The 27,210-nt window shown below is 43.3% G+C and overlaps 1 protein-coding gene across 1 annotated transcript; it reads right to left on the bottom strand.

The window, feature by feature from the left end:
- LAP3 (leucine aminopeptidase 3) lies at window positions 1,175-25,091 on the bottom strand. Its single transcript, XM_018049319.1, has 13 exons — window positions 24,900-25,091; window positions 22,372-22,487; window positions 21,032-21,086; window positions 20,466-20,571; window positions 19,153-19,312; window positions 17,605-17,769; window positions 14,933-15,091; window positions 10,392-10,516; window positions 9,143-9,231; window positions 8,199-8,301; window positions 4,070-4,149; window positions 2,187-2,296; window positions 1,175-1,737 (listed from the first exon to the last, which is right to left on the bottom strand). The coding sequence occupies exons 1-13, from the start codon at window positions 24,999-25,001 to the stop codon at window positions 1,548-1,550; spliced, it is 1,560 nt and encodes a 519-aa protein (XP_017904808.1). The 5' UTR covers window positions 25,002-25,091; the 3' UTR covers window positions 1,175-1,547.

Here is a 27,210-nt window from a genome sequence, read left to right as displayed (position 1 = left end):
GTTAATCCTAAAGGAAATTAACCCTGAATATTCACTGGCAGGTCTGATGCCAAAGCTCCAATACTTGGCCACCTGAGGCAACAAGCCAACTCATTAGAAAACACCCTGATGCTGGAGAAGATTGAGGGCAGAAGAGGGGTAACAGGATGAGATGGTTGGATGGCATCACTGACTAAACAGGCATGAATTTGAGCAAATTCTGACTGAATAACAACCACCATCCATTTACATATCAAGTTTTTAAAATACTCAGTTCAGTTCAGTCGCTCAGTCGTGTCTCTTTGTGACCCTATGAATCGCAGCACGCCAGGCCTCCCTGTCCATCACCAACTCCCGGAGTTCACTCAAGCTCATGTCCATTGAGTCAGTGATGCCATCCAGCCATCTATCCTCTGTCATCCCCTTCTCCTCCTGTCCCCAATCCCTCCCATCATTAGAGTCTTTTCTAATGAGTCAACTCTTTGCATGAGGTGGCCAAAGTACTGGAGTTTCAGCTTCAGCATCAGTCCTTCCAATGAACACCCAGGACTGATGTCCTTTAGAATGCACTGGTTGGATCTCCTTGCAGTCCAAGGGACTCTCAAGATTCTCAAAATGACTCTAATTAAAAAAAAAAAACTCAAACATTTTCAAAGTCAGAAAAAGAACTATTTTTGGATAACTTGATTCACTCAGTACAAATGTAGAAAAGAGAGCTTTCTTCTAAATCTGCACAAATGGAATTTTGATTGGTTGAAGTTCCAGGTGGTGGAAGTAGTTTACCCTTTCACAGTCCCTTTTATGGCCCTCTTATTTCAGTTATTTCAAATAAATTCCACATCCATTCAAGTCCCAGGAGTGAAAGCAAGCATTACAGTGAAACAAGAATGCCAGCTCTGGAGGCAGACTGGGCTTAAATTTCTGCTGTCCCACTTCTTAGCTTGGTGACATCATTGGCACGTTACTAACCCTCTCTTGTGTCTCGTTTTCCTCATCTGTAATGTGGGGGTAATGGTACCTGACTCACAAATTTATCACTAAGTACCCCAAAGTTATTAACATTGAGAAAATACATTTTTCACCACATCCCAATTTAATTACTTAGTTTATGTAACACAGCCAGAAGAGACAAATTATATGAATAGCATCACTGGGTTTTATAGTAGTAAAAGTGAATATGAGAGCCACACCAGAGAGCACCAAAAGTTGGATTTATTGTTTCTGACAACTGCACAGCAACTTTTAGTTTGTTCATATTCTTAGCATCACAAATCTGAAATACAATTTTGCTTCTCACTTAAAAACATATACTGTGAAAAGTGATTAGATAGCTTTTAAAAATCATCAGTTTATAGACTATCTTAAAAATCTTTGCCAAGTAAGATACTAGCTTTACCTTTATAAATCTCTGCATAAAATGAAAAATCAAGGCATACAAATTTCATTTTGTTCTGTTTTTAAATACCATCTTTTGTTTCCCTTAAAAGATTTTTATCTATTCATTCAAAAGTATTCTGAAGTTCCACTGTCCATTTAAGACAGAATGAAGGCATTTTAGAGCATCTGAACTAAGCACTGTCTTGACTGAACCGAAACAGGAATTCAATCAGGGTCCTCGTGGGCCTCCCCGCCATGCCTTTGCGAAGATAAGGAACCTCATCTTTGTTGGTCATCACACCTGCTATGTCTAAATGTGCCCACTTAGGATGAGTCACAAATTCTTTCAGGAATGCTGCAGCTGTACATGCTCCTGCAGATCTGCAGAGAAAGACAAAAATCAACATCTAACCCCACTAAATGTACACTGAATGTTCTATTAAGATCCTCCATTCTTGCTAAGTGGCTTCTATGACTAGAGAGCAAAGTCAAGCCAAGGAGACCTTTAAAGAAGTTAACTCAGAAATCAATACCTATCTTTAGACACAGCTTTAAGCATAAAGGATAAATTCTTTCTCCTGTGTAATAACCATATTGTCCATCTCCTTCCCTTATCATTTGCTTAAAAGGACCTTTAGATTTGAAAATGCAATAACTGAGAACCAGTTGGGAAACATCTTGAAAATAACAGACAGAAATTAGTGCTTATGAGCACTACATTGAAAAGAAACTGGATACCTAAACCTTTGTGAAAGGAGATTAAAATTGAAAATGCTCATTTTGGCAAATGATGATTGTAAAAATGTACTTTTATAGCTTATTTTACATACCTATATTTTCCAATGTTATTAACATCAGCAAGTTGGCAATCTATAACCTGTCTTGTGTAATGTTCAAAGAGAGGCATCCTCCAGACACGGTCTCCTGTTTCAATGCTGGCCTAGAGAACAAATAGGTATGACAGTTGGCAGAATAGATGAAGCAGGTTCTGACCTGTTACTCTAAAACATGACAAATACAACAGATTCTAGAATTATTTTAATTAATTAAAAAGCTTAAGAATTACAGAAGAAGCCAGGAATGCTATAGAACAGTCCTACAAATTTGTAGGGCATTTGCTGAAATTATCAAACTAATATTATGGGTCTCAGTTTAAATGAATAAGCTGGTATCCTGTAGTGCAGACAGGCTTTGCTGGTTTGATTAGGGTGAACTAGTCTTCATGATGTTTGTGGCCTTGGTGTGCCTAGAACTGCACTACTAAAGGCCAGATACTAAGATTAGGTGACCTCATTAATTCATGTCATTTACACATTCATCCATCCATCCATCCATCCATCCATCATCTATTGAACTGCTAAACACCAACAGGGGTTGGGGATCTAAAGATACTTAATATCTGAGTCATCAAAGGGCCTAAAGGCTAGTAGGAGAAATGGGTAAAGGTTGTTTTGATACACCGTGGTCAATGGAAAGAGCCAAAAGTGAAAAGTCAGGAAGCAGAAATGTAAGCTGTTGTTTTGAGACTCCAGAAGAATAACTAACAGAAGAATCCATCAAGGGTTGAAAGTGACTACCTTTCGGAAGAGAGGGTATATAGGCTGTATAAACTGCTGACTGTTATTTCAATGTTTATGATAGAGAGGGACAGTGTGTGCCTGGTACAGAGGAGGGGAGAGGCCCCACATACTACCTGGAAGGAGATAACAGGGCTGAGCTTCTCCCAGAGGCTGGAGATGATAGAGAGGGGCTTCACAATGGCAAGATGACAGAAGGGAAAGGGAATCAGTTTAGAGTGGAAGAGAAGTTTAGGACCTTAAACCACATCAAGAAACAATGTATTCAGGAACCTTTTGTATTTGTCCCTGCTGGTACACAGTAAACTCCCATTAATTACTTGTTGAAAGAATGAGGTGCCAGATGGAGTTGTTTCATAGCCAAGTGAATGCACAGTGCCTGGGGCTCAGAATGGACAGCAGCCAGAGAGGTGCCAGCTGAAGCCATGGGAATAGACGGGATTCCCGGTGAACACTGTGCAGAGTAAGAGCGTGAGGTCCAGGACTGAAGTCAACCAAAGGGCCAGACAAAGGAAAAAGCTGGCCGAGGAGGCTGAAACAGAAGTCATCAAGAAAGGAAACCAGAAGAGAAGATCACTGTGGAAGCCAAGAGCAGGGTGTCACCAAGAGGCCAGAGGTACACGCTGCCTCTGGATAAGCTAAGGGAGGCTAACAGAGCGGTGTCACTGGGGAAAGCTGATGGCAGTGAAGAGTATCGGGGTGGTGATGGGAAACTGCTGTTTGGAAGAGGCTGCTGTGAAAGGGCTGGGAGGAGGTGCAGAGCACAGCAGTAGAAATTGTCCTCCTCACTGTCCAGTAAGGAACCCGAGCAAGCCCTATTTACATACTACTATTTGACTCATGACATGTGTTCATTAAAAGGCCATTCCTTCTTTTACAAAGCTGTCCTCATATCCTTTTCTACATCAGGGATATTTTTAAGTCATTTTCACTTCATTCTGAGAAGGAATGTGGCATCATATTTATCATTTTTAAATATTTATAGAAAAGCACATTGAATCGAGTTTATGGAATCATTTCAAAGACAATTCTATAACATAAAAATCCCTGTAACTCAGGGTTGAAGAAATACAGCATTCTAAGGCTAAAGGAATGAAATCACCTCCGTAATTTAGGTGTTTCTGTGTTATTCTTACCTCAAATAGTTTGTTCCACAGCCAAGAAGAGTTGGTAAAGACCCCAGTGGCACCAGATCCCAAAGCTATGTCCATGGCACCTGCAAGACACAGCCCTTCAGCTCAGCATCCGGCCTCTTCTAGCGAGATGGATTTCTCTACTGCTGTGCAGGCCAAAACTTTAGCCTTTAACCCTATTTTAATGTCTCCCTCATTTTCAAAAAAGATGATGTTGGCAAATCCTTACTGTATATATTTAATAGCTTTTTAGTTTCTCAAGTTAGAATTCACCTTCAATTATTAAGGAAAAAGCAAACATCAGATATCACTAATTATCTCATCCCAGGGATAACCATTACATATTTTTAATATTTCTTTCCAAATTTCTTCTAAACTAAAAACAAAAACCCATAACTAAGACCACACTGTACATGTCCAAGTACACGTTCCTACTCTTATGCTTTAAATGTTTAGTCTTCTTTTATAAACAAATTCATTAGAAGTATTCTTAATTATTTTATAAGTCCATTGTGTAGACGTAATGGCCTACCTCATTTTATTACACTCCGTTTTACTACAATTTGAAGATACTGCATTTTTCACACATTGAAGGTTTGTGGCAATCCTATGTCAAGTAAGCCTATCAGAGCCATTTTCCTAAAGCAGTTGTTCACTTTGTGTCTCTGTCACATTTTGGTAATTCCTGCAATATTTGGAACTTTTTCACTTATTTGTTACTGTGATCTATGATCAGTGTTCTTTGACGTTACCACTGCGACGCACAGAAGGTTTAAAAGATGGTTAATTAGCACTTTTCAGCAATATAGTATTTTTGAATTAAGATATGTACATTGTATTTTTAGCCATTATGCTACTGCAATCATAACAGTGACCCATTTGTAAAAGCCTGTGACTCTGCATGACATTTGGGCAACTCTGTTCGGGTCATTTGTTCCTTGGGCTTTGTTACTCTACCTCCCAATTATCTCTCAAACGTATCCATTTCCCATCACCATGGCTACCACCATCATCTACCACTGGACTATGGTGATAGTTTAAAAAAAAATGTACTGTCAAAAACTTCAAATATACACAAAGCAAAGAGAATAATATAATGGACATACAAGTACCCATTAACCATCATCAGTGATTATCAAGCCATGGGCAAACTTGTTTCACCTGCACTCCTAGATGCAACAGATAATACTGAAGTCAAACACACTCACTCTTAACACACACACTTACACATCTAGAGTCAATAACCACACACCGCTCACCAGCCCACCTGGCCTGCCAACCTCTCCCTGGTCCCTCTCCCTTGTGGTTGGCACACTGTTGGCCAAGGACCTTTTCGCAGAGCAAACTATCTCACCATCCCCACTCATAGCTTCCTGCTGCACTTGGCTGCAGACTGAATCCCGCAACACGCCAAGGCCAGCAGGGCACTGGTGCCTACCAGGACGTGGGTCCCAAGTGTCTTGACCCTGCCACACTCTGTTCCTCTCTGTCCTGTTTATCACCGCCCCCACACCCCAACCTTGAGGGGTGCCTTCTGTGGGATGCTCTTCCTTCTCCACCCAGTGATGCCTCCTCCTTCAGACTCCAGCTCAAGCAGCACTTCTCACAGTGCCTGACTTCCCGTACCAGTCAAATTCCCAGATACATAGGCTCTCGCAAACTCCTTTTAACTTGGCTCCGCTATGCTGGTCAGTGTGATGATCCGCTGACTGCCACTGCCCAAAGGATGTGGGCCTCACCTCTGTATGTCCCACCTCCATATTCCCAGCCACTCACAGGAATTAAATAGGGGCCAACTGAGTCAATAACTGTTCATGACACCTACCACATCCCAGATACTATGGTGGGTGCTGGTTACTCACTGCCTGTGGTCTGTCTATATGACTCGGTGGGATACATTTCAGTTACACATACACACTCATGAATGCTTTACTTTTCAAGTTAGTGACCTTTTCTGTATTTATTCACTTGTCCTTAAAACATTCCTATCAACGCCACAAGAACCTTCCATCAGTGTTTGAATTTCTCAGAGAGAAGATAAGCACTGGCCACAAACGAGAATGTGATCTGATATCCTCTCTTAAAGGGAGAGAAAATGGGAGACACAAATATTTACTGTGATCCAACAGGCACTAGAGATGATTTCATTACATATCTCAGAAAACAATTATTTTCTACCCAATCACAGAACTAGTACCACCACCAATTTCAGAAGTACCATTATTGGGGGCATTTTTCCCATTTTCTTTTACAAGGCACTTTTAAAGCTGTATTAAACACTAACTCATCTATGCTACCAGAATTTCTCAGAGTATGGAAGAAACATCAAAGCTCCAAGAAGGTGCTGAAGTTACTACTCTCATTCCATCCTAAGCACAGGCATTAAGAAAACGAGAGGTTACCATGACTGAATGGCACCCACTGAGCAGCCACTGCTCCTACAGTCCGCTACAGGCCTGCTCTTTAAAGGTCAATAACATCAGTCCAGTGTGTGCCAAGCCAGGTGCAACCACCTGTATCATCTCATTTAATTTTCACAGGCAACCACACTGCGCCCCCCACCCACCGCTGCCCCTGCCAATGAGGTGCTATTATACCACTTTTACAGATGAGACCACTTAGACACTATCAAAGTCACGTGCTCTTAAGAGGCAGCACAAATTTTAAAATGAGGTCTTTTCTCTCTAAAAACTTATGTTCTTTCTCCTGCTAGGAACTCCGGTTGGAAACATTCTCACCCTCCCCTTTGAATCCCAGCTCCTGGAACTCAAAAGGTGCTCAATCAGTATTTGGGGAACTAAAGCAAATCATCGAGAGCCTTCAGGAAGGACAACAGCTGGGGTGACCTGAAGGCTCACCTATCAGGCTGCCCTCAGTAATCTATATCCAACTTTCACACCCTCTCATACCCCCAAGCTTGGGGGAAAAAAAAGGATGGGGAAGGGGTGGGGAGGCACTGTGACTCCTCACTTACAGAAAGGGAGTACTACCACCCGCCTCAGCATTGCACGTCAAACACCAGCCCTAGAACCCCCGTCGTTCAGCTTTAAGTGTTTACTAAACTGAACAGAGACAGAAGACCATAAAAATACTATAACACCAGCTTAAAAAATAAAGGATTCTTTAGCAGATGAATCTATGGACTATTGTTAGAATCACATGAAAAAGAAACATGAACTGATTTCCTGTTAAAGGCTCCCATGACCAGGAGAATTAAAATCAAAGATGAAAATGATCTAAATTTTAATCTTAAAAGAGCTAGAGACACAATGAATCCCTAAAGTAAACTGTTGGAGGCTTTTCAGAAACTCCTTCCAATCTTCAAAACTCTGAGAGGTAAACAGACTTGTCCCCATGTATTGATGTTTGAGGGTGTCAGGGAACCAGCCCAAGGTTGGTGGCCTAGGAAGTAGCACATCTGGGAGTCATCCCCATGTTGGCCTTAAAGTCAACATGCTTCATACAACAAACACATTACATAGCCCTGTCTCTGATACATAACCCTGCCATTCCCACCCCTCACCCCAGTGTTTTCATTTCTGTATAAACTCAAATACGAAAGTTCAGAAAACACTCCGGGGCCAAACACTCTTTTGCACCTCATGGACTATGACCTGCCAGGTTCCTTGGTCCATGGCATTTCCCAGGCAAGGATACTGGAGTAGGTTACCATTTCCTTCTCCAGGGAATCTTCCTGACCCAGGGATATAACCTGAGTCTCCTGCTTTGGCAGACGATTCTTTACCACTGAGCTACTTGGGTAGCCCATCATGATTAATAAAAGCAACTACTGATTTGGGAATTTATCACTAATCTTTTCTGAGCTGTATCAAATGGCAACCATAACAGAAAACATTGCTTTGTATCATTTTTAGCTGTCACTGTGGATGGGCTGATCTGATCCACTTGTTCTTTTTTTTTAAAGTATAGCCTGGGATGTTTCGAAACCACAAACCTAAGATTCAAAGCAGTTTACAATTGCAGAATAATTCTTTTGGTGAAAGATCTTTGAATACAAATGGAGCTTGCCAGATTTCAGCAAAACAATGAATGCCCTGAGTACAATGTGTGCACTCGAAGGCGACAAATGAGACTTTCTTCAAACAAAAGCAGGAAAAGCACACTGTCTGACCTGTCAGGGTGGCGGCATTAATGATGACCTTTGGGTTAAAAGTGTGAGCGTAGCAGAGCGCATCGGCCAGGATGAGTCTCCCCTCAGCATCGGTGTTATCCACCTGCAAAGAGGAAGGTCAAAAGACTAAAAGGATAAGATGATACAAACAATGAATACAAAATCTAGACACTCAGAGCAGTGTTCAATTTAGAAGTATAAAAACGCTGCTGTGATATTTGTCATAAATTATAAAAAATACACTACCATTAAAATAGGAATATATTTACTCTGAAGAGCAAATATAATTTAATAATCCCTGTATCAGAGCTGATGACCAAATGCTGGTGACTTTGGAGGCTGAAATAAAGAGAAGTGTCTAGTTCACATTACCATTACGTTTATAACACGAGGGGAAAAATATCAAGATTTTCAAAAACAAAAAGGTGAGGGAGTTGAAGAAAGACACACTAAAGCAGCAACCTGGATCTCCAGACCAGAAAACTCTTGCAACTGCAGCAACTGCAGCTATATCAGATATATTTCTTATTTTAAATAGGCTTAGTCGTTATGTGTAGTGCATGCGTGCATGGCCCAGCGAAGGACCTGCTGCCACCTCCCCAGATGCAGTGCCCACGATGCAGGACCTGTTTTCTTCTCAAACACTTCACTAAATGGAAAAAGTTACCACATCAAAGGTGTATCCGGAAAACAGCTTGTACTTTTCCCGCTTTGCCCTGCTGTGCAGGGCTGGTTGCAAATTCATAAGCTGTGTGTACAGCATACAGAAAGTAGGGGAACAGTAAGGTAGGGGAAACAATCTTAAAATTCCCATAAATAGCTTTGACTGCACGAAAAGCTACTCATAATAAAGGTACTGCCCTTCCCTAAATGGGGCCCGCACTCTGCACCCATTCAAGGCAAGGAATGGCAAAACTCAGAGGCTGTGTCTTCCACCTACAAACCTGTATGGTCTTCCCGTTCTTGGCTCTAACAACATCCCCAGGCTTGTTGGCCTTCCCACTGGGCATATTTTCACAAAGAGGAGCCAAACCTGTTTTTTTTGAAAAAAAAAAAAAAAAAAAAGAATACATGAAGGAACATGGAGTGTGCTATGGCCAAATATGCCACCCATGGGACTGAGGTCACAGTGGACCCTCAACAGATGCCAGTCACAGACATTACCTTGACTAAGTATTTGAGTTTAGCATCACCAGTGACTCAGGTGGCATTATGTGTACCAGTGACAGGAAGCACACATCACTCTTTCCAAAGAAGTCTAATTCTATCATGAAGAAATAACCAAACAAATCTGAATGGTAGAACATCACAAGATAAGCTTGAACCTTTAAAAACTTCCAAGTAAGGGGCAAAAAAGGATGTGGGGCGGGAATAGGTTCTGGAGTAAAGAAAATTAAAGGGACACGATGACTACATGCGAGGGGTGATCCTTGAGTGGCTCCAAGATTTCAAAACCAAATAGAAAGAAAGAAATGCTTGTGTATATAACACACACATAAAACTAACATTTTCTGGACAACTGAGCAGTTTGAATTTGGTTACTGTATCAATCCCTGGGAATGATAATGGTATTATCATTACACAGAATGTCTCTGTTCTCAGGAAATCAAGCACAAGCATGCAGGGGTGACTTATCATGATGTCTGTGACTCACTTGTGAGACAGACCTGGACCATAGTCCAACTTTCTTGTGCAATGGAGGTGGCACTGGGCAAGCAATTCAATCTTAGTCCCAACCTCCAGATCCCCCTCTGACCCATGACAAACCTCCAGCATTGTGTCTGGCATTCTGAACTACAAAAATCGCTGCTGCAAACGGAGGATTTTTTCCGTCCCAAGCACTTTTTCTGCATGTCAAGGTGTTTAATCGGCTGCAACCCTATGAGATAATCACTACCCTACTTATCGGGCATTTTCGGTTGGAGTAAACTGCAGACTTGACATTATGTGCCCCTGACTGCTAACCACATTTTGCAGAAGTAAAACAATCAATTCTAGTTACTGCCCATAATGCAGAATACATTTAACTCTGCCAGTTAAGACAACACTTAGCTAAACAAAGAGCTTCTGCCTGATGAAAACCATTTAAAAACCATTTCTTGATCTTTTCAGATTAAAGGAAACCATGTTTGTTGTCTCCATTCTACCACCTGACTGGATTCTAGAAGCTCTCCAAGACAGCCGTCCACGCACCTACGATGTTGATGGGCAGGTCGAGCTTGGCAGCAGACACGATGGCTGAACAGATAGTGGCAGCTCCTCCCATGTCGGCCCTCATGAGGTCCATGTTTGCAGCAGCCTTGATGGAGATGCCACCACTGGGGGAAAAGGACAATGTGCCATGTTAAGAGCAAACGAGGGGGCTAGAAGCACTCTTAAGTGTGGAGTGAACTAGCTCATACAAGCACCAAGAAATTTCCAAATTGAGAATGTGAATGATTTCACCATTTAAAAAGATAACGTTGTGGTTTTTATAAAAGACACAAAGTAATTCCAGAAATACGGGGGGTTAGGGTATCTTGGTTCATTTTATTTCTATCTGAATGAAATGTTAGCATTGCCACTGGCAACATTACTACATCATACAGTCAACGCTGCTTAAATCCCATCTGAGCTCTGGAGACTCATGTAGATTTGTCTTTACAGCAAATTTTATGAAGTGATCAACTTATTGAACCTGAAGGTCACAAGCTGTTAGGGAAAACAGACAAGTTCACAGAAGACTGGGAGGATCCCCTTTCAACTCCTAGGAAGACTGACAGACCCAAGGTACACCAGATCTTGCAGATAGCAAAACACAACCCACAGACACGAGGAAGACGCTAGCCCAAAGCCTTGAGACAGTGCCTACACACGGGGGCAGAGAAAGGTTTCAATCCACAAGAAACCCAGGCCACTGCCCAATAGACTTCTGGAACCAAGTGACTTCTCTGCTTCTGGTTTATAGGAACCCAGGGTGACTTGCTTCACAGGCTGGGCAAGGAGGCAGGGGCTCTGACTTTGAGCTCTAATTGGATTCTGCTGCTGACCTGCCCTGGTGAGAGAGTCTCAACTCCTTGCTCTGACATCTGCTTACCTTAGAAATCAGGCCCTAATTCTCACTCACCTCCAAAGCACTTGATAGTTAGATGGTTGTCATTTACACACCTAGAATTAAAGATTATCCATTGGCTCAGAATAACGAAAGTACATTCCTGGTCCAAGAAGTCCAGAGATAACCCCATGGGGGCAAGGGGAGCACACTGGTCCTTCTATCTATTTTTAGGCTGCTTCCACTCAGGGGGTTCCACTCTTATAGAGGACTATCATTCCAAATAACCACCAGTTATCTGTGCTCACTTTTTAGATTCCCCTCCAATCCATCCATTTTTTTTCTCCTACATCCATCCTTGTTGAGGCACCCACCATTGATGATTCAGATGCTTGCCTAGCTCCTATATATCCAAATGTCCTACAGCAGTCTTACCCCTTCACTTTATTACCCATAAAACTAAGAAATGTTTACAAGTAGATGAAAAAAAAAAAAGATAAGCAGAAGAACCTCAAATGCTTTTTAGAAGTATATATAAAAATTCAAAATAGATCACAGCCTTAAAGCCTAAAACCTTAAGACTTACTGAAGAACACAAATACTTGGCATAGATAATAATTTCTTAAACACGGCAGAAAAAAGTATAAACTATAAAATTTAAAACTGCTAACTATATCTCACTGCAAATAAAAACTACTCTTCAAAAGACACCACTTTAAAGGATATATATCTGGAATATATATTTTAAAAAACATGTAACTCAGTAAGACAAACACTCCTATATGCGTTTTGCCAAGGGCAAAAGACTTGAACAGATACTTCACTAAAGAAGATGTACCAATGGCTAATAAGCACATTTTTAAAATGCTAAACATCATTAGTTAGAGAAACGCAAAGGAACAAAAGAATGTGCCCTTGCAGTCCTGTCCGACTCTTCACGACGCCATGGGCTATAGCCTACCAGGCTCCTCTGCCCATGGGATTCTCCAGGCAATAGTCCCTGAGTGACTAGAACTAGAAAGACAGACACCATCAAGTGCCGCAGAGGACAGGGAACAACTAGAACCTGGTACACCGGTGGAGGGAAGGCAACATGGCATAACCACCCTGGAAAGGCTTGGTAGTTTCTTGTAAAGTAAACATGTAGTTATTATACAGCTCAGCCCTCCTCTCCTAGGTACTTAACTAAGAGGAAGACAAACATATCTACACAGAGGCTTACAGATGATGCTGGCTTTTATAATTAGTAACTCAAAACTGGGACAACCCAAATTTCCCTCAACAACGATTGGATAAACAAACGCTGGTATTTCCCTACAATGGAGTATGACCAACAACATGGTTAAATCTCAAAGATAATATGCTGAGAAAGAGGCTGGTCTTTTATTTAAAGAGTCCATGTAAATGAATTTCTAGAAGAGGGAAAAGTAACCTACAATAACAGATAGATGACCAGTCATCTGAGGTGGGGGTGAGAAAGGGGTTGGGTGCAAAAGAGCACCCTCCAAAATTCCCAAGGGAGTTTTTGGGGCCTTGGAGAAATGTTTTACTTTCATGATAGAGGTGGTTGTTGCAAGGGTGCACACGTTTGTTAAGCTCACTGTACTGAACACTTAATGGCTGAAAACTGAACACTCAATGGGTGAACTTTACTGTAAATATCTATATTTATAATGTCATTCTTTCCCTCTGCTAGACACCCTTCAGTTACTTTCAACTGTTCAAAGTCCAAAATCTAACCAGATCCAGAACAACTCAGTCTCCGCCAGCCTCTCCAGCTGTGCCTCGACCCCTGCCCCAGTCACGTGGTGTTGTGGCCGCCCTGGCATTTTTTTCAGCGCTAGGAATTTCCCCTCTTTCCTCCCATCCGCGGCCTACACCTGGCTCTTTCCCTGACCTACTCCCCACAGAACTAACTCCCTTATCCTTCACATCTTAAGCTAAAAATGTCACTTCTTCTAGGAAGCTTCTCTAAACCAAAAAGACTAGGTTGAGCATCCTTGCTAAATATCCCCATAACAAAAAGTTGAAATACAAATTTAAATCAACAAACAACTTCACCCTGAGCATAAAAGTTTTGCATTGACATTACCCCAATGATAGTATAAAACTGTCACAATTAGCAAGACATTTAAGAACAACTTTCATTCTCTAATTTTTATTTGCTGTAATGTTTCATTTATTTTTATTTTATTTTTAGCTGTGACATGGGGCTTGTGGGATCTTAGTTCCCTGACCAGGGGCTGAACCTGGGTCCCAGCAGTGAAAGCACTGAGTTCTAACCACTGGACCACCAGGGAATTCTCTGCTGTAGTGTTTTATAAAACACACTTTAATACAACAGTATGTGCATATAATATAAACATATATGCATATTTTTCAGTGGTATGAGCTCCAATCTTTTACTGATGGGCCACATAATGATCATCTGGAGACCAACGCTTTAAATGAGAGAAAGTGAACCACTAAAAGGAAAACACGGGAGGCACTGCAGTCTGCTAGTATAAAGAAGACCAGTCCGGCGGTCAGATCTGCCCAGGACAGAGGCATCACAGTACCTAGAAACTCTCTTGTAAGGGCAGGATTCATTCACATTTCAGATGGAGTTCTTGAATGGGTACAAAAACGTACTAGGGGACATCAAAATTTTATAGATCTTTAGCAGCATTTTCCAAAGCAGTTTCTATGGACCATGATTTCCTGAGATACAAGTTCTCTTCAAAAGGAAATTTAGATGTTAATTATATTTCAATTAAAAACAAAAAAGATTTAGAAAATGTTGTGTTCTATCCCCCCAAAAAGTACCATAGCTGAAACAAAACAAAAAACTTATTCATTTTATCTAACCTAGACTTTTAATCAAGTAATCTTTTTCAAGTCTCACATTTAATTAGCATCCCAGAAACCAGTATTCAGTAGCAAATGCTTTCCATGGGAAATACTGACTCACCATCTTTTCCAACTCAGTTTCTCCCTGGTTGAAATAGCCAGAGTGAGCTTCCATTTCTAAGGAACACTTACAGTTTAAGGCAGGGATCCCCCACCCTCAGGGATCTAATGCTTCATAAGCTGAGGTGGAGCTGATGTAATAATAAAATACTCAATAAATGTAATGCTCTTGAATCATCCCAAAACCATCCTCCACCCCCCAGCCCCCCAGTCCGTGTCTTCCATGCAATCAGTCCCTGGTGCCAAAAAGGTTGGGGACCGCTGGTTTAAGGAGACTAATGAAAGCTAGACTGGCCAGCAAAAAATGTGAGCTGAAGTAAGCAAAGGGACGACAGTATGATCCACACAGCTGCCTCACCTTATCCAGCTGGAAATTTTAACATCCCCATAGGAGAATCAAAATGTATGGTAGAAGTATTTGAAGGCATTTTAAACACACTGCTAAGTTTGATTTCTGACTCTTATTAGTTATTGAGCTTTCAAAAAATCATTTAACCTCTCTGAGTCATGATTGCCTCACCTGCAGAACATCCACAACGCCTAGCTCCTGCGGTCAGATCAGGGCTAATATATGTAAGAGGCTCTAATACAGCCTCTGACACACAGTGTGCATTTTATAAGTGGTGACCTAATACATTTAAAGCAACACATAAAATCTGACCAAACACCATACTTCTGAAGCAAATCACACACCAAATAATACAACTACATACAAAGCATTCACCAAAATACAAAGCATGGATACAGTAAGTACCTGTCAAAGGTAATCCCCTTCCCAACAAACACCAACGGAGGTTCACTTGCATCGGGACTGCCTTTGTAGTGAATTTCCAGGAAGACTGGAGGCTCTTCGGACCCTTTAGCCACACTTAGAAATGATCCCATTTCCTGTTCCTCAATCCAAGACTTGGGTCTACAAGGCAGGAAATGAAAAATGTAAATACACATCGCTCTATTTCAATAACTTAGAATAAACTCATCTGCATGTAAAAAACAGTGTAACATACAAGCTCTTAAAATATATACATGTTAAGTTCTGAAAATATATACATGTTAATGCTTCCATTATCACCTCCTATCTGCTTTCTATATATTCCTGGGCCAGTCACTTGATTCTGAATCTGTTTCCTCATCTACAAAATAAGATTAATGACACCTCCTTTAAAAGATTAGCTGTAGAAAAGGCATCTCCATCAAGAGATTACTTGTAGAATTATAGAAGAATTCAAGTATGGTATGTAAAATGATGTCAGGTTAACAATGCATAGTCAAAGGCTAGGGGCACAAAAGAGCTTTGTATTGATTTCTGGCCACAGTAATTAGGCCAAGGGAAGACTTCTACCCTCCTACAGACAGACCAGAAACGACGTCATTCAGGGAATGCTCCTCTGGCACCTGCCTAGCCAGAGGAGCTAAGCAGGTGAATGAAATTTGTTGAAACTATTCAACTAGAACTTCATCATAGAGAGATGGCCACCCAGCTTCAGAGGGAAAAGAATATAAAAATGGAAGGTATGACAATTAAAAGAAACTCACTTCAAAAGAAGCGAGGCTGTATAATCTAGGCATTTTTAATCACAAACCTAGTACCTGATGTTTTATTAAAGTCCCGCCCTTCTGGAAGTACAGTCTGTACTTCTTTGATTTACACCCACCTAACACTAGAGTGAGTTGGACGCAGCTGCCTCAATTTAATAGGTTCCATTCTGCCCACCTGACCTGCCCCATCTCTGGCTGAGTTCCCTTTGCTCCACCTTAAGCCTTATGGTTTCCCAAGGCCACTGCATAGGTGTTTCTGCCCTGCTCTCTCGTTTGTTCACCTCCCTGACTGCTTAGGCACCATTTTTGTTGCCAAACCTTTTCAATTCTTCCATAACTCTCCCCAGCTCTCTGCTCTTGCAGCACCCTCTATACCATTTCCCTTCCTATTCCTTCCTGCAAAGCCCTCAGTTGTCTGAGGACAAGAACCACTACCACCCATCTTTGTATGCCAAGTTCCAGGCGTACAGGAGGTGCTGCTACTGTGGCCACATGCTGACAAAACGTAGCTCTGGTGTCTCCTTAAATGAAACAAGGAACAGTCTTCACCAAGACACCTTTTTAGAGACTAAACATTGCCACAGAATACACAGCAACCATCCCAGAAATTGTATCAAGCTCCAACACTGCATTTTCTATAGATGGCACATTTTCTTTATCTAGATCACAGGAGTTTCCCTGAAAAACATGTGAATTCTAATCACAGTTAAATAGTGAAGAATCCTTTTAAATGGAAGCACCCTTGATTAGCAACTTTGATAGTAAAGGATTCTTTAGGTGAAGCAAATATCTATCGAGTTACTTTCATTATAAATCCCCAAATACTCAGACTTGGTTAAGATTAGGGGGAGTTCCCAAGGAGGGCAGAAAGCCTAGAGGTGCAGGCTTTTAGCTTCAACAGCAAGGCTGCTGACAACAAACCTTAGGACAGCCAGGGAACACCAGCTCGGGTATCTGATCTAGCTAAGGGAATCTACCAGGTAGATTCTCATTCCATGCCAAGAGGGTACATGCTATTCACTTATGTCAAAAAAAGAGAAAAGACAGAAAGAATTCACCAAAACTAAACACAATATGTACGCTCCTCAAAAAGGTAATAGAGTTACAATGCGATCCAATAATTCAATTCCTAGGTACATGCCCAACAGATATGAAAACACATGTCCACACAAAACCCTGTACACAAATGCTCACAGCAGCGTTATTTGCAGTCCAAAAAGTATGTGCTGTGCTTAGTCACTCAGCTCTTTTGCAACCCCATGGACTGTAGTCTGCCAGGCTCCTCTGTCCATGGGGATTCTCTAGGCAAAAATACTGGAGTGGGTTGCCAGGCCCTTCCCCAGGGGATCTTCCCAACCCAGGGATCAAACCCAGGTCTCCCGCATTGCAGGCAGATTCTTTTATCATCTGGGCCACCAGGGAAGTCCATCCAAAATGTATAAACACCCCAAATGTCTATGAACTGATGGCTGGGGAAAAGGGAAATGAGGAGTGGGCACAAGATTCCTTTTCCAGGGAAATGAAAATGTTCTAAAATTGACTGTAATGATGGCAGCACAACTCTGTAAATAGACTAGAAATTACTGAATTGTGTATTTTACATGAGTGAATCACATGTTATATGAATTATATTCCAATGAAGCTGCTACAAAACACATACAAAATGTAGTGTGAAGTCACAACACTGTCAAAAGCAGGCGAGATATGACAGAAATAAATCTCAAACTGAAGAACCCTTACCCCTACTTGTGTGTGGCTGCCAGAGGGTCACTTTATCTCTCTGGTCTCAAGTTAATTCTCTGAATGGTGAGAGAGCTGGAGTTTAGGATCTCTGAAGCTCCATCTGGCTCTGGCATCATATGACTCTATGGTATAATCCTGAATTACCTGATGAAGACGTCTGTTTTACTACTAGCACTTTTGAGATTCTCCTCAACAATTTCAGCAAATTTGGTCGGCGTCATCTCGTTGGCAGGAGTCTCCATCAAGCGGCGTGCCAGGTTCTGCCCAGAAGCAAAGAGGACGCCTCTCTGCCAGGCCTCCTGGTCCTCGCTGGCAGAAGAAAGCACAAGGTCACCGTCAGACAGCCTCTCCAGAACACTGACCACAGCCCACGAGGAGGGCTCTTACTGAAGACAAACGAAAAGTGATGGATAGAGTGGCCCAAATTTATTCTTTGTAATCTGAACCAGGGAGGCAGCTGTTACGGTTTATAAAGAGCTGCAGAGACTTCCCTGGTGGGTCCAGGGGTTGAGACCATGAGTCTCCACTGCAGGGGGCGCAGGTTTGATCCCCGGTCAGGGAACTAAGGCCGGGCATGCTTCATGGCATGGCCAAAAACAAACAGCAGAAAACACGACCCCCACTGAGCCGAGTGAGAGAAGACCTAGAATCCTCTTCTGTATGAAAAAGAGGTGGGCCTGATGGACCTCTGAAGCCCTAAACCTGCCCCCCAGTCTGACAGCAGAAGTGTTCGCAGAAAGGCCTGAATGACTGCAGATGAGCTCCCCTGCTCAGTCCTGCTGGAGAACCGCCAGCTTCCTGCCTTCTCCCTGCCTGGCTCGGGACCCTGAACTCTGACCTGCCGGAAATCAGGGTCGGCTTCAACCTGAAAACAAAGGACGTGGGCCAACTTTCCAGGACCCTGGCTCTTCTTGTGCACCACAGGAATTAACACACGTGGTGTGGGGACGGACAAAACAACACTCATTGCTACCATGTGCACACTTGATGGGTTTTCCCTTTTGATCATAAAAGTCCCATGAGATCTGATTCACAACTCTACTCAACCAAAGAGGAAAATGATTTCTGTCGCTTCATTAAGGTCACCCAACCAGAAAGTGAGAGCCAGCTTCAAAGCCAGGCTGACGGGTCGCAGGGCCCTCATTTTCACTCACTGTATCACAGGTGCCAACAAGACCCCCGTTGTCCCCCGCCACGTCTCCTGAGGGTCTCACACTGTGTGCTCCCGAACCCAGAACAGGGCTGGAGTATAAGTGGGGCTCAAAAAATGTGTCCAAAGCTGAGTCTCCCCACTAGACTAGGAGGGCAGGGACCGGATCCCAGCATCTGCTTATTTCTGGCCTTTAGCACAGAGCCCGCAGGTGCTAGGTAGACGGAAACGATCTGCATTAAAACCTTCCGGGACCCTTCCGTCATCTTGTTCTATCCCTCCTCAGGGGGCCAACCAGGAATAGTTTCCTAGGAACCAGCAAGCACGGAGAAGGGATCTAGAGAGTCGGAGGGAAACACACCCAGGAACAGTCAGGAGCAGAAAAGAGGCAGAGTCATCATACTCCTAACTAACTAGGGCCATGAGAGAGCCACAGACAAGCCACGAGGCAGTGCCGGATGCTGAAAAGCAGGCAGCCATGTCCAAGAGGCTGTGCCGTCAGCACCCGGAGAAGGGACCTGGTCCTCGATTCGAGCCGTCACCTTCCATGGAGCTTGGCTGACACCACCACCTTCCTCTTCTGCTTCAGGTCATCATACTCATAGAGCCCGAGCACCGCTCCTTCCGCAGCCGCCTGGGCATCTCCGCAGGGGTCCACCTCCACGGACGGGATCTCCAGGTCCTGAATCTGTCTGCACCCCGCTTCACAGGGCAGAGGAACCAGAAAATCGGAGTCAGTCAGGGACCCCTCAGAGGACAGAAGGCAGAGACTTAGGGTGGGGTCCTGAGAAAACATCAAGATTGGGGTTCAAATCCTGGCCCTGACATTGATCTTTCTGAGCTTTCACTTCTTCCCTTTCCATACAGTGAGGACACGCACACACCTCACATAGTAGTGGGAGGACAGAATGATGGGTAAAATGATTGGTCTACCTCACATGGTAGTGGGAGGAAAGAATGATGGATTAAATGATTGGTCTCACTCACAAGGAAGTGACCGCTATTACCAGCACCACTTCTGAAACACTAGGGTTCCCTGAGGAAGTGTCCCAGTCACTAGAAGCTTGCCAGATTAAAAATGAGAGAGCAGTGATGATACTGAAATTATATCCAAGGAACTGAGCAAAGTCCATTATTAACACAGCGTTTATTAAGATCAGGTCAGCAAAATTCCCCAAATTAAAGTTATGAAATAATCACCCAACATGAACTTTGAAAGTAAATTTAACAAGCACACATGATATATGTGGGGTCACAGCACAATCCAGCTAATGATCCCCGCCTCAGCGGTGTTCAAAGCTTCTTTAACCACAGTCTCCTCGATGAAGGCCTCATCCTGCCACTCAGCTCTGACAGGACCCAAAGGCACCTACTCCAACTCTTCCAACTGTCCATGTGACAACTGGGACAGGTACACACCTCTGTAACTAGTGATAAATAAGCACCTTGTACTTTGCATCCATTTTCTCTGACTTGTAAATAGTTATGACTCCATGTGATTTAAAAGTGGGGCAACAGCACGGATACATTACAAAAAAAGAAAAAAAACAATCTACCCACCAGGACTTTCTGGCAAAAAAGAGTTCTACAGCAAATACTGCAAGAGGGAAAAAATGGTACTGAAACCCCAGACACAAGCTAAAGAAATATAAAAATGAAATTCCATAACCTAACCTTCTATATCTAAAGTAAGGCCAAGCATGCTGGGTAAGGAAAACTGAGTATTTGTTGAGAGTTATTTGTATGAATGTGGGAAGGATAATGATGGTAAGAGGACAAAAAGAGCTGAGATTGATAATCTTACAGAGTGACCCTTAGGAATCTTTATCAACAGTAAACTTAAAAGTTAAAGAACCTGCAACAGCGGCTCTAATGTTTTCTTTGCCTTCATGCCAGTTCTCCTGTTCATCAATTCCAGCCGTCTTTTTGCCGAGGCCAACCACCACCACACTGGGGAAGTCCTGTTCCAAAAATACAAAAAGTCAGCCACTTTAATCTTTAAAGCATCCATTTCTAGCAGGAAATGGTATATGACCTTCCACACAACCACCTTAATCTCCGCACAGGACAACACTCACCAAGAAATTTGGTTGTTTTAATTTTTTTTAAGCCCTGACATCTTGGTAAAGTTTTACAACTGCATGTTGGAAAGGCTGAGTGACGACAATCCTGCAAATGTCTGCTTCTGTAAGACAGGGCTACTGAACCGAGAAAGCCTATAGACTGAGGAATATGAGATGCAGTACTTTTCGACAGCAGTTTGCCTCTTTACAATTTAACTAATGCTTGTGGCTTAATACTAGGATAAAACTAATTCATAATCCCACACACAATTTTCTGTATAATGGTACAGCCAAAGTACTAGGCACATATAGGTGTTCACTGAGGGTTTGCCAAATAAACCTTATCTTCATCTCATACCTCATGTAAACCGTAAAAGGTTCGGGTTTTGCCTGCCTTCAGGGGTGGTCCAGATCTGAAACAAAAAGAAATAACTGTGTTAAAAATTATAGTTTGCTCTGTCCTCTTGTGAAGTGACAGAAACCAACTGTATTATTACAGTGGTCTGATGCTTCTGCAAATTTGCTACTTATGTTATCAAAAGCAGAACTCTCTCAGAAATTTCTCAGATGCAGCACTTCTAATTCTAGCTCAAAAATTCCAGATTAGATTTAATGCACTTATTTTAAAACAATGATAGAAAGCAGTGCCATGGGTGGGTAATGCAGAGAAGGCTGACCACTGGATGGAGGCTGACCTCAATCTTAAATCTAATAAAAGATGCAAGGCACCAACCTAAGTGGCTGACTTGGCTGCACTGTATTTAGCTTGGAGGATTTTTGTGATTTATCTACAGATGGGATACCAGGCAATTTCCAAACAAAGCAGCTGGCAATACACAATTATAGCCTGAGAACTGGATGCACTGGTACCATGCAGTCAGGAAGGCCAGGCTGTTCTATACTCGTACAGGTTAGCTTTGGGATTAATGAATTAATCAAAGCACTTCAGGGAGCTGTCGAAGGGTAAAGGATTGGTTAATTGACAGGGGATGCAAATTCTGTCATCCAATAGTTAGACAATTATTCTAATTATTAGAACATTTATCAGATACTAATAGGTTATCTGTAATTCAAATAATATGCAGTTGCAATGGCCTATGTTGACAACTGTTTCTGTTAAATTGCGGCCCGTAGCTAAGAAGGAGTTCAAATGCAAACCTTTTCCTACCTTCCCCATTTCAAGAGTGGTTAGAATCTCAGGCCCCCACCAGATTTACTGAACTGGAATGTGCATTCTAACTACACCCCCAGGCAATTCACGAGTACTTTAAGATCTGAGAAGCCCTTGAAATTCAAAGCTTACAAAGCAGCCTTCTGAGGCTATCTGATCTAGCCCAGAACAGGCTGTTTCCCCAAAGTGAAGAGGAGTTAAAGAGGTAGAGACATTGGTAGGAAGCAGGTGGGAGGTAGGGTGGGGAGAGATGAACTGAAGCCAGGAGGGTAGACTGAGGAAATCTGGTACTTTCCAGATCCTTCTGGGTCAGCCTCTTGCAATACCCTGGTGATTTGGTTGAAGTAGCCTGATTTCCCAGAACTGTGAACCACAAAGTACCGATATGCAGTCCACAGACACTTTCACTTTCACCAAGAACATCCTGGCCAGTGTATTTCTGTGCATTTTCCTCCACCAGCATAGAAAAGACATTCTCTTTCACTTTCAGGCATTAAAAAAACTGAAATCCAAAGATGAATACGTACATGTTCAAAATTTCTCTCAGCTTTCCAGACACCAATTTATTAAAATTCTCTCCTGCACTTGTAAACTGAGGTGCATCTTCTTCTTTTTCTTTGCTATAGATTCCTAAAACAAGGCCCTGAGAAAAAGAGAAAAAAGGTGTATATAAGTAGAGTAGATCCCAGAGAGGGGCTCAAGGGATCCCTAATTCCAGAAAAAGCTAATCATTTCAACCAAACCGTGTCCCCCTCAAGGACAAAAGAACAAGGCCAAAAAAGGCAGCAGGTGCTGAGCAGTCAACTATACTCATAGCCTGCCTATGTGCTTCAAACTCCTGCTAATACAAGAGCCAAATTACTGCCTGTCCTGGTCTTAATGGTCCCTCTCAAGAGCTTTCACAACACAGAGGGCTTTTCCTTCACTTTCAAATAAAGAAGAGTAGAAAGGTATTTTAAGAAAACAATTCCCTTTTGTAACCAAGTCTGAACTGAAGGGATTCAGAACATGCCACCCTAAAATATGCCAGTCTGGCATATTGATTACTTTGAGGTGCAGGCAGCTAAGAAACAGCAGATGCAGAAATGGCTCTCTGATCTCTCCCCCTTTCTGTCCAAAAGCTGGTCATAAAATTTCCTATGAGAAAGTTTCTTTCCTTGCACCAGCAAGAGAACATTCTTATCATCAGAGACTGATGATAAGATTTGGGAGTCAATACCAAAATGGACCTGTACAAACAAACCTACTAAAAGAACCCTCAGCCTCCCTTAGTTTCCCCCACATATTTTCCTAGTCCCTGTCTCTCAATTGACTGCCCCTAGGCTCCTTTGCGTAATCACATTCCCACAATTTCTCATTCTCTGTTTAAAAAGGTATATAAGCTTTGGGGCCTATAGGCTTCTTCAGGTTTTCTCCCTTTTGAAGACTGGACACATAAAAATATGAAGTAAAACTTGTATGCCTTTCTCTTGTTAATATAATCTGTTTTAGGTCCATTTCATTCTTAGGCTCAGCCTAGAATCTAGGTGAGTAGAAGTAAGTTTTCACTCCCTTACAACCTTCAAATGCAAAAATGTGCAAAATTCTGGGATACTATCTCGATAAAGCCAAGGGCTGCACTTGCAGATACTAACAAGTTCTCTGGCCAACTCATAGGCTGGAAGAGAGGAAAAGGATGCACCTTCACTGGGAGGGACAGGGACACACAACATTCCATCAGCACTTAGTGGCTTATCCTTTCATCTCCTTGAGCCCCAGACTCCAAACACCTGAAACAAGGAAGTAAACCTAGGAATCACTGTTTACCTCTGCACAGCAATTTATGACTTTAAAAATGTGCTCTGACTTAGGGCACCTCTGTAAGGTGGAAAGAACAGGTAGTCTTCCCACTTGACAGATAAGGAAACCGAAACCAGGTCTGACATACTAGCCTGGGGGCAACAGAACTGGTCAAGAATCCAGATGCCTTCCGTCACTGTCCTCTGTGCTTTCTACAAAATCACACTGGTAACTTAGACAAAATCATCCTTGTCTTTTCTATTTAAAAAAAAAAAAAAAAAAGGCTTCCTCTGCGTTGGTAACCTTCCCAGGTTCTAACTTTCCTAAGGCTGCCAACTGCAGCCTTGGTTCCAGAGAACCAAGTAGGGAACTGATCAGACAGAACACACATGTTACCTGAGCAGGATGTATTTCCATATTACTGAAAAGAACAGGGGACAGACCTCTGGTCCCTCGGCCACCCTGAGCTCAAGCCCCATCCAGAATACTACTAGCCAGGGACGGTCCTGCTGGCCCTCAAGCCTGACTCCCTCGCGTGTGCTCCTCCCACCGAGCCGTTTCCCCTTTCCACATCCCCCCACGACCAAATTTTAGTGACCTTCACAATGTTTTGGAGCTCAATTAGGTGGAAGAGGGGTTTCTTCTGCGGGACACTTCTTTTAATCTCACGAACAGACGGATCTCCCTGCAAAGCCCTTTTCCCTAGAGAGACGTTATTTTTCTCTAGAAGCCCTTCCAGGTAGTTTACTCCCGGAGAATCTGTGTATTCCTGGCCTTCAGCTTCAGCAGAGGAGGGAGGTCCTGGTACGGAACCCGGGGCCAGTGACTATCCGACTCTAGGGAATTTCACCTCACCAATACTCGGGCATCCTCCTAGCTAAGGTGGGAACAATCCTGGCGCGGTCGTTCCCCGGGTTACTGGGAGGATTGAACAAATAGCAAAATAGGGGCACGGTACAGAGTTGGAGCTCAGGTAACGGTAGCTATCTATCTATGGCTATCAATCGCTAGCGCTGAGTTCGGATCCTAGCACTTTCAAGCAAGAGAAGGAAGAACGCATCCTCCGCACTAGCCTAGTAGAATACTGGGGGGTCTGCAGCCCCGCGCAGTCGGCTGCCAAAGCCGAGCTCGGCAAAATCAAGGTATTGTCTCTTTAGCCGATGTCTGCGACTCGGCTTAGAAGCCCGGGACACCGCGGCCTCGCCCCGCCCCGAAGTCCCTGTCGCCCGTAGGCAGGACTCTCGCGGCGGCCCCGGGGCGAGCCACGGCCTCTCACCTTCGTCATGTCTGCAGCGGCTGAACCGGGAGCCCACAAACGCCTCACGCTCAGATGTCGGACGGCTACTCGCGCGGCAGCCGGAAGAGGCAGCAAGAACATCTTTTCGGCTCTGCCCCCCGTACCGCCCTCCACCGAGCACGTGGCGCCGGGAAGGCGGGCGCGCGCCCAGAAGCCGGGCTTTGGGGGACGGCCTGCGAGCGTCTAGGGGTGGGGCAGGTGCCAAGGGGCGTGGCATGCGTACGCCATGGGCGCGGCGGGAGGGCGTCAGTGGGCGAGGCTGTCGGGTGAGGGCTAACGCGCTAGCGGACGGACTCGGACCCGGAAGAGTATGCGTGCGCCCAAGGGGCGGGGCGGGCCGGGCCGGGCCGGGCCAGGTCGACTGGGTGGTGCTGAGATAGGAGCGAGAAGGTAGCGGGCGCTGGGGGCCAGCCCGTGCGGACTGAGGCGAAGAGGCGGGGCTCTTGGGGGAGCGCGCAAGAGAGGGGCGGAGTCGCGGTTGTGCTATACACCAAGGGGCGGGGGTGGGGGCGGGGGTGGGGGCGCGGCACCGAGGAGAAAGGTTACACGTTGCTCTAGAGCAGAATTGAAACTGCGTAGTGAAGGCATTCCTACTAAGTTTTTATTGTTTTGCTTTTTTTTGAACTTTTTTTTTAAACTTCCATCTGGTCCGAGGGTTCAACATTGTAAGGCATTTAGCCCAAACAGTTTTTGAAAAAAGAAGCTTTGCGAAAAGCGCTCAGTATTTTAATATATATTTTTAAAAGAAGTCTTAGATTTTTTATTGTATGAATAAAATATGGTTGAATGGAACTAGGAGAACACGACGAAACTCAAAGAGGGGATACAAAAAATATCCTTACTGTTCCACCAGTGTCTGAACCCAATTTTAGCTGGATCTTTTTACCTCTGGCGCAAGGTGGGCGGGGTCCAAGAACTAGAAGTGAATAAAGTCCTGGCCTCCGTACCAGGAAGGAGAGAATGTCTATTTCACTGTACAAGGGCCGGACACAACAGAGATTTGACTGTCTGTTTTTGAAAAGGTTGGACAAATTGGGCATAGTAGGTCCTCTTTCAGTTTCTAGATAGTTAAAAGAGTTGCGTCGCAAACTCTGTAAACTCAGCAAAATTCACCTATGTTCATTTAAAAGAGAAATTTTGTATTCACCTTATAGCTGTTTTCTTGTTCCATTGAACTCAAGCTGCAGTTTCCACAGCCAGAAATTTGCTAAAACCTGCTCCTCAGCCTTCTGTGTGAGTGGAGAGGAGGGCTCTGTGAGCTTCAGAGGTGATGGTTGCTACAGAGCCGTAAGTTAGATTTGTGTCTATCTTTCAGCAAATTCTGTCCCCTTCATTTTGTTTGCTGTTCCTACCAGAGAGGATTTGTTTCCTGGCATAGCCTCACTTAACTTTCCTCTTTGCTTGGTCCTTACCATACTGTTTGCATTTTCACATGCCTGATAGAATGAGGGAGAACAAATGTCACAGGCCTCAAATAATTTTTGTCCTTACTGAATAGTATTATTGGCCACTTTGGGATGCAAGATTTAGTCATCCATCAAACCCTAAGTTCACAAGGTGTTTACTGTGTTTTTCTTTTAGAAACCATGGGGTACAACAGAATGTAGCCTGAAAGACTTTATTACCTAGAAAGAGGCAAGAGATATCATGACTGTAAAGAGATACACATAGACACGGTTCCATGCAGTTTATAAGCATATATTCTTCCTTCTGTCCTCTTTGCTTGACCAAGACTTTGGTTTGGTGCCATGACTTCCAGGAAACCTTCGCGGACGTTCCACACTTGGGTTATGTGCTCTCCGTTTGCTTCCAAAACAGCCTGTCTCAGAGTATTGATCAGCTGTATTCTCCTTGTCTGTTTCCCCTAGGCATCTTGGGAGCCATGGCTATCATCTGTGACCTTCAAGTGCCTAGATCTAGAATTCAGACTGTGCTTGCCATGTATATAAGGTGTTCATAAAATGTTTGAGTGAATGTGTGATCAAGGTCTACTGCGTGCTCCATTGTTTATTAAAGAGCAGAACAAGTCCCATTTATGGCCTTCAAGTAATAAATGCAAAAACAGAAAATACTTGAAAGGAGCCAGTAGAATGAGAAGGATATAGATGATTGAGGAGGACATTAGGATATGAAGAAGTGTGTGGGAGGTCATTGGTTTGGCTTAGGGTGTAGGGATCAAGCTTGCCTAGAATAAAAGATTATAAAAGAGAGTGATGCTGGATTAAAGAGGATCTTGAAAGGCTAGAAGAGTTTATTATTGTTGTGGGAGTCAGCATGGACTCAACAATGT

The sequence above is a fragment of the Capra hircus genome, chromosome 6 (assembly GCF_001704415.2).
Source record: "Capra hircus breed San Clemente chromosome 6, ASM170441v1, whole genome shotgun sequence".
Classification (NCBI taxonomy): Eukaryota; Metazoa; Chordata; class Mammalia; order Artiodactyla; family Bovidae; genus Capra; species Capra hircus.
Note: the sequence above shows the minus strand (reverse complement) of the source record. Positions and strands in the feature narration are given on the sequence as shown.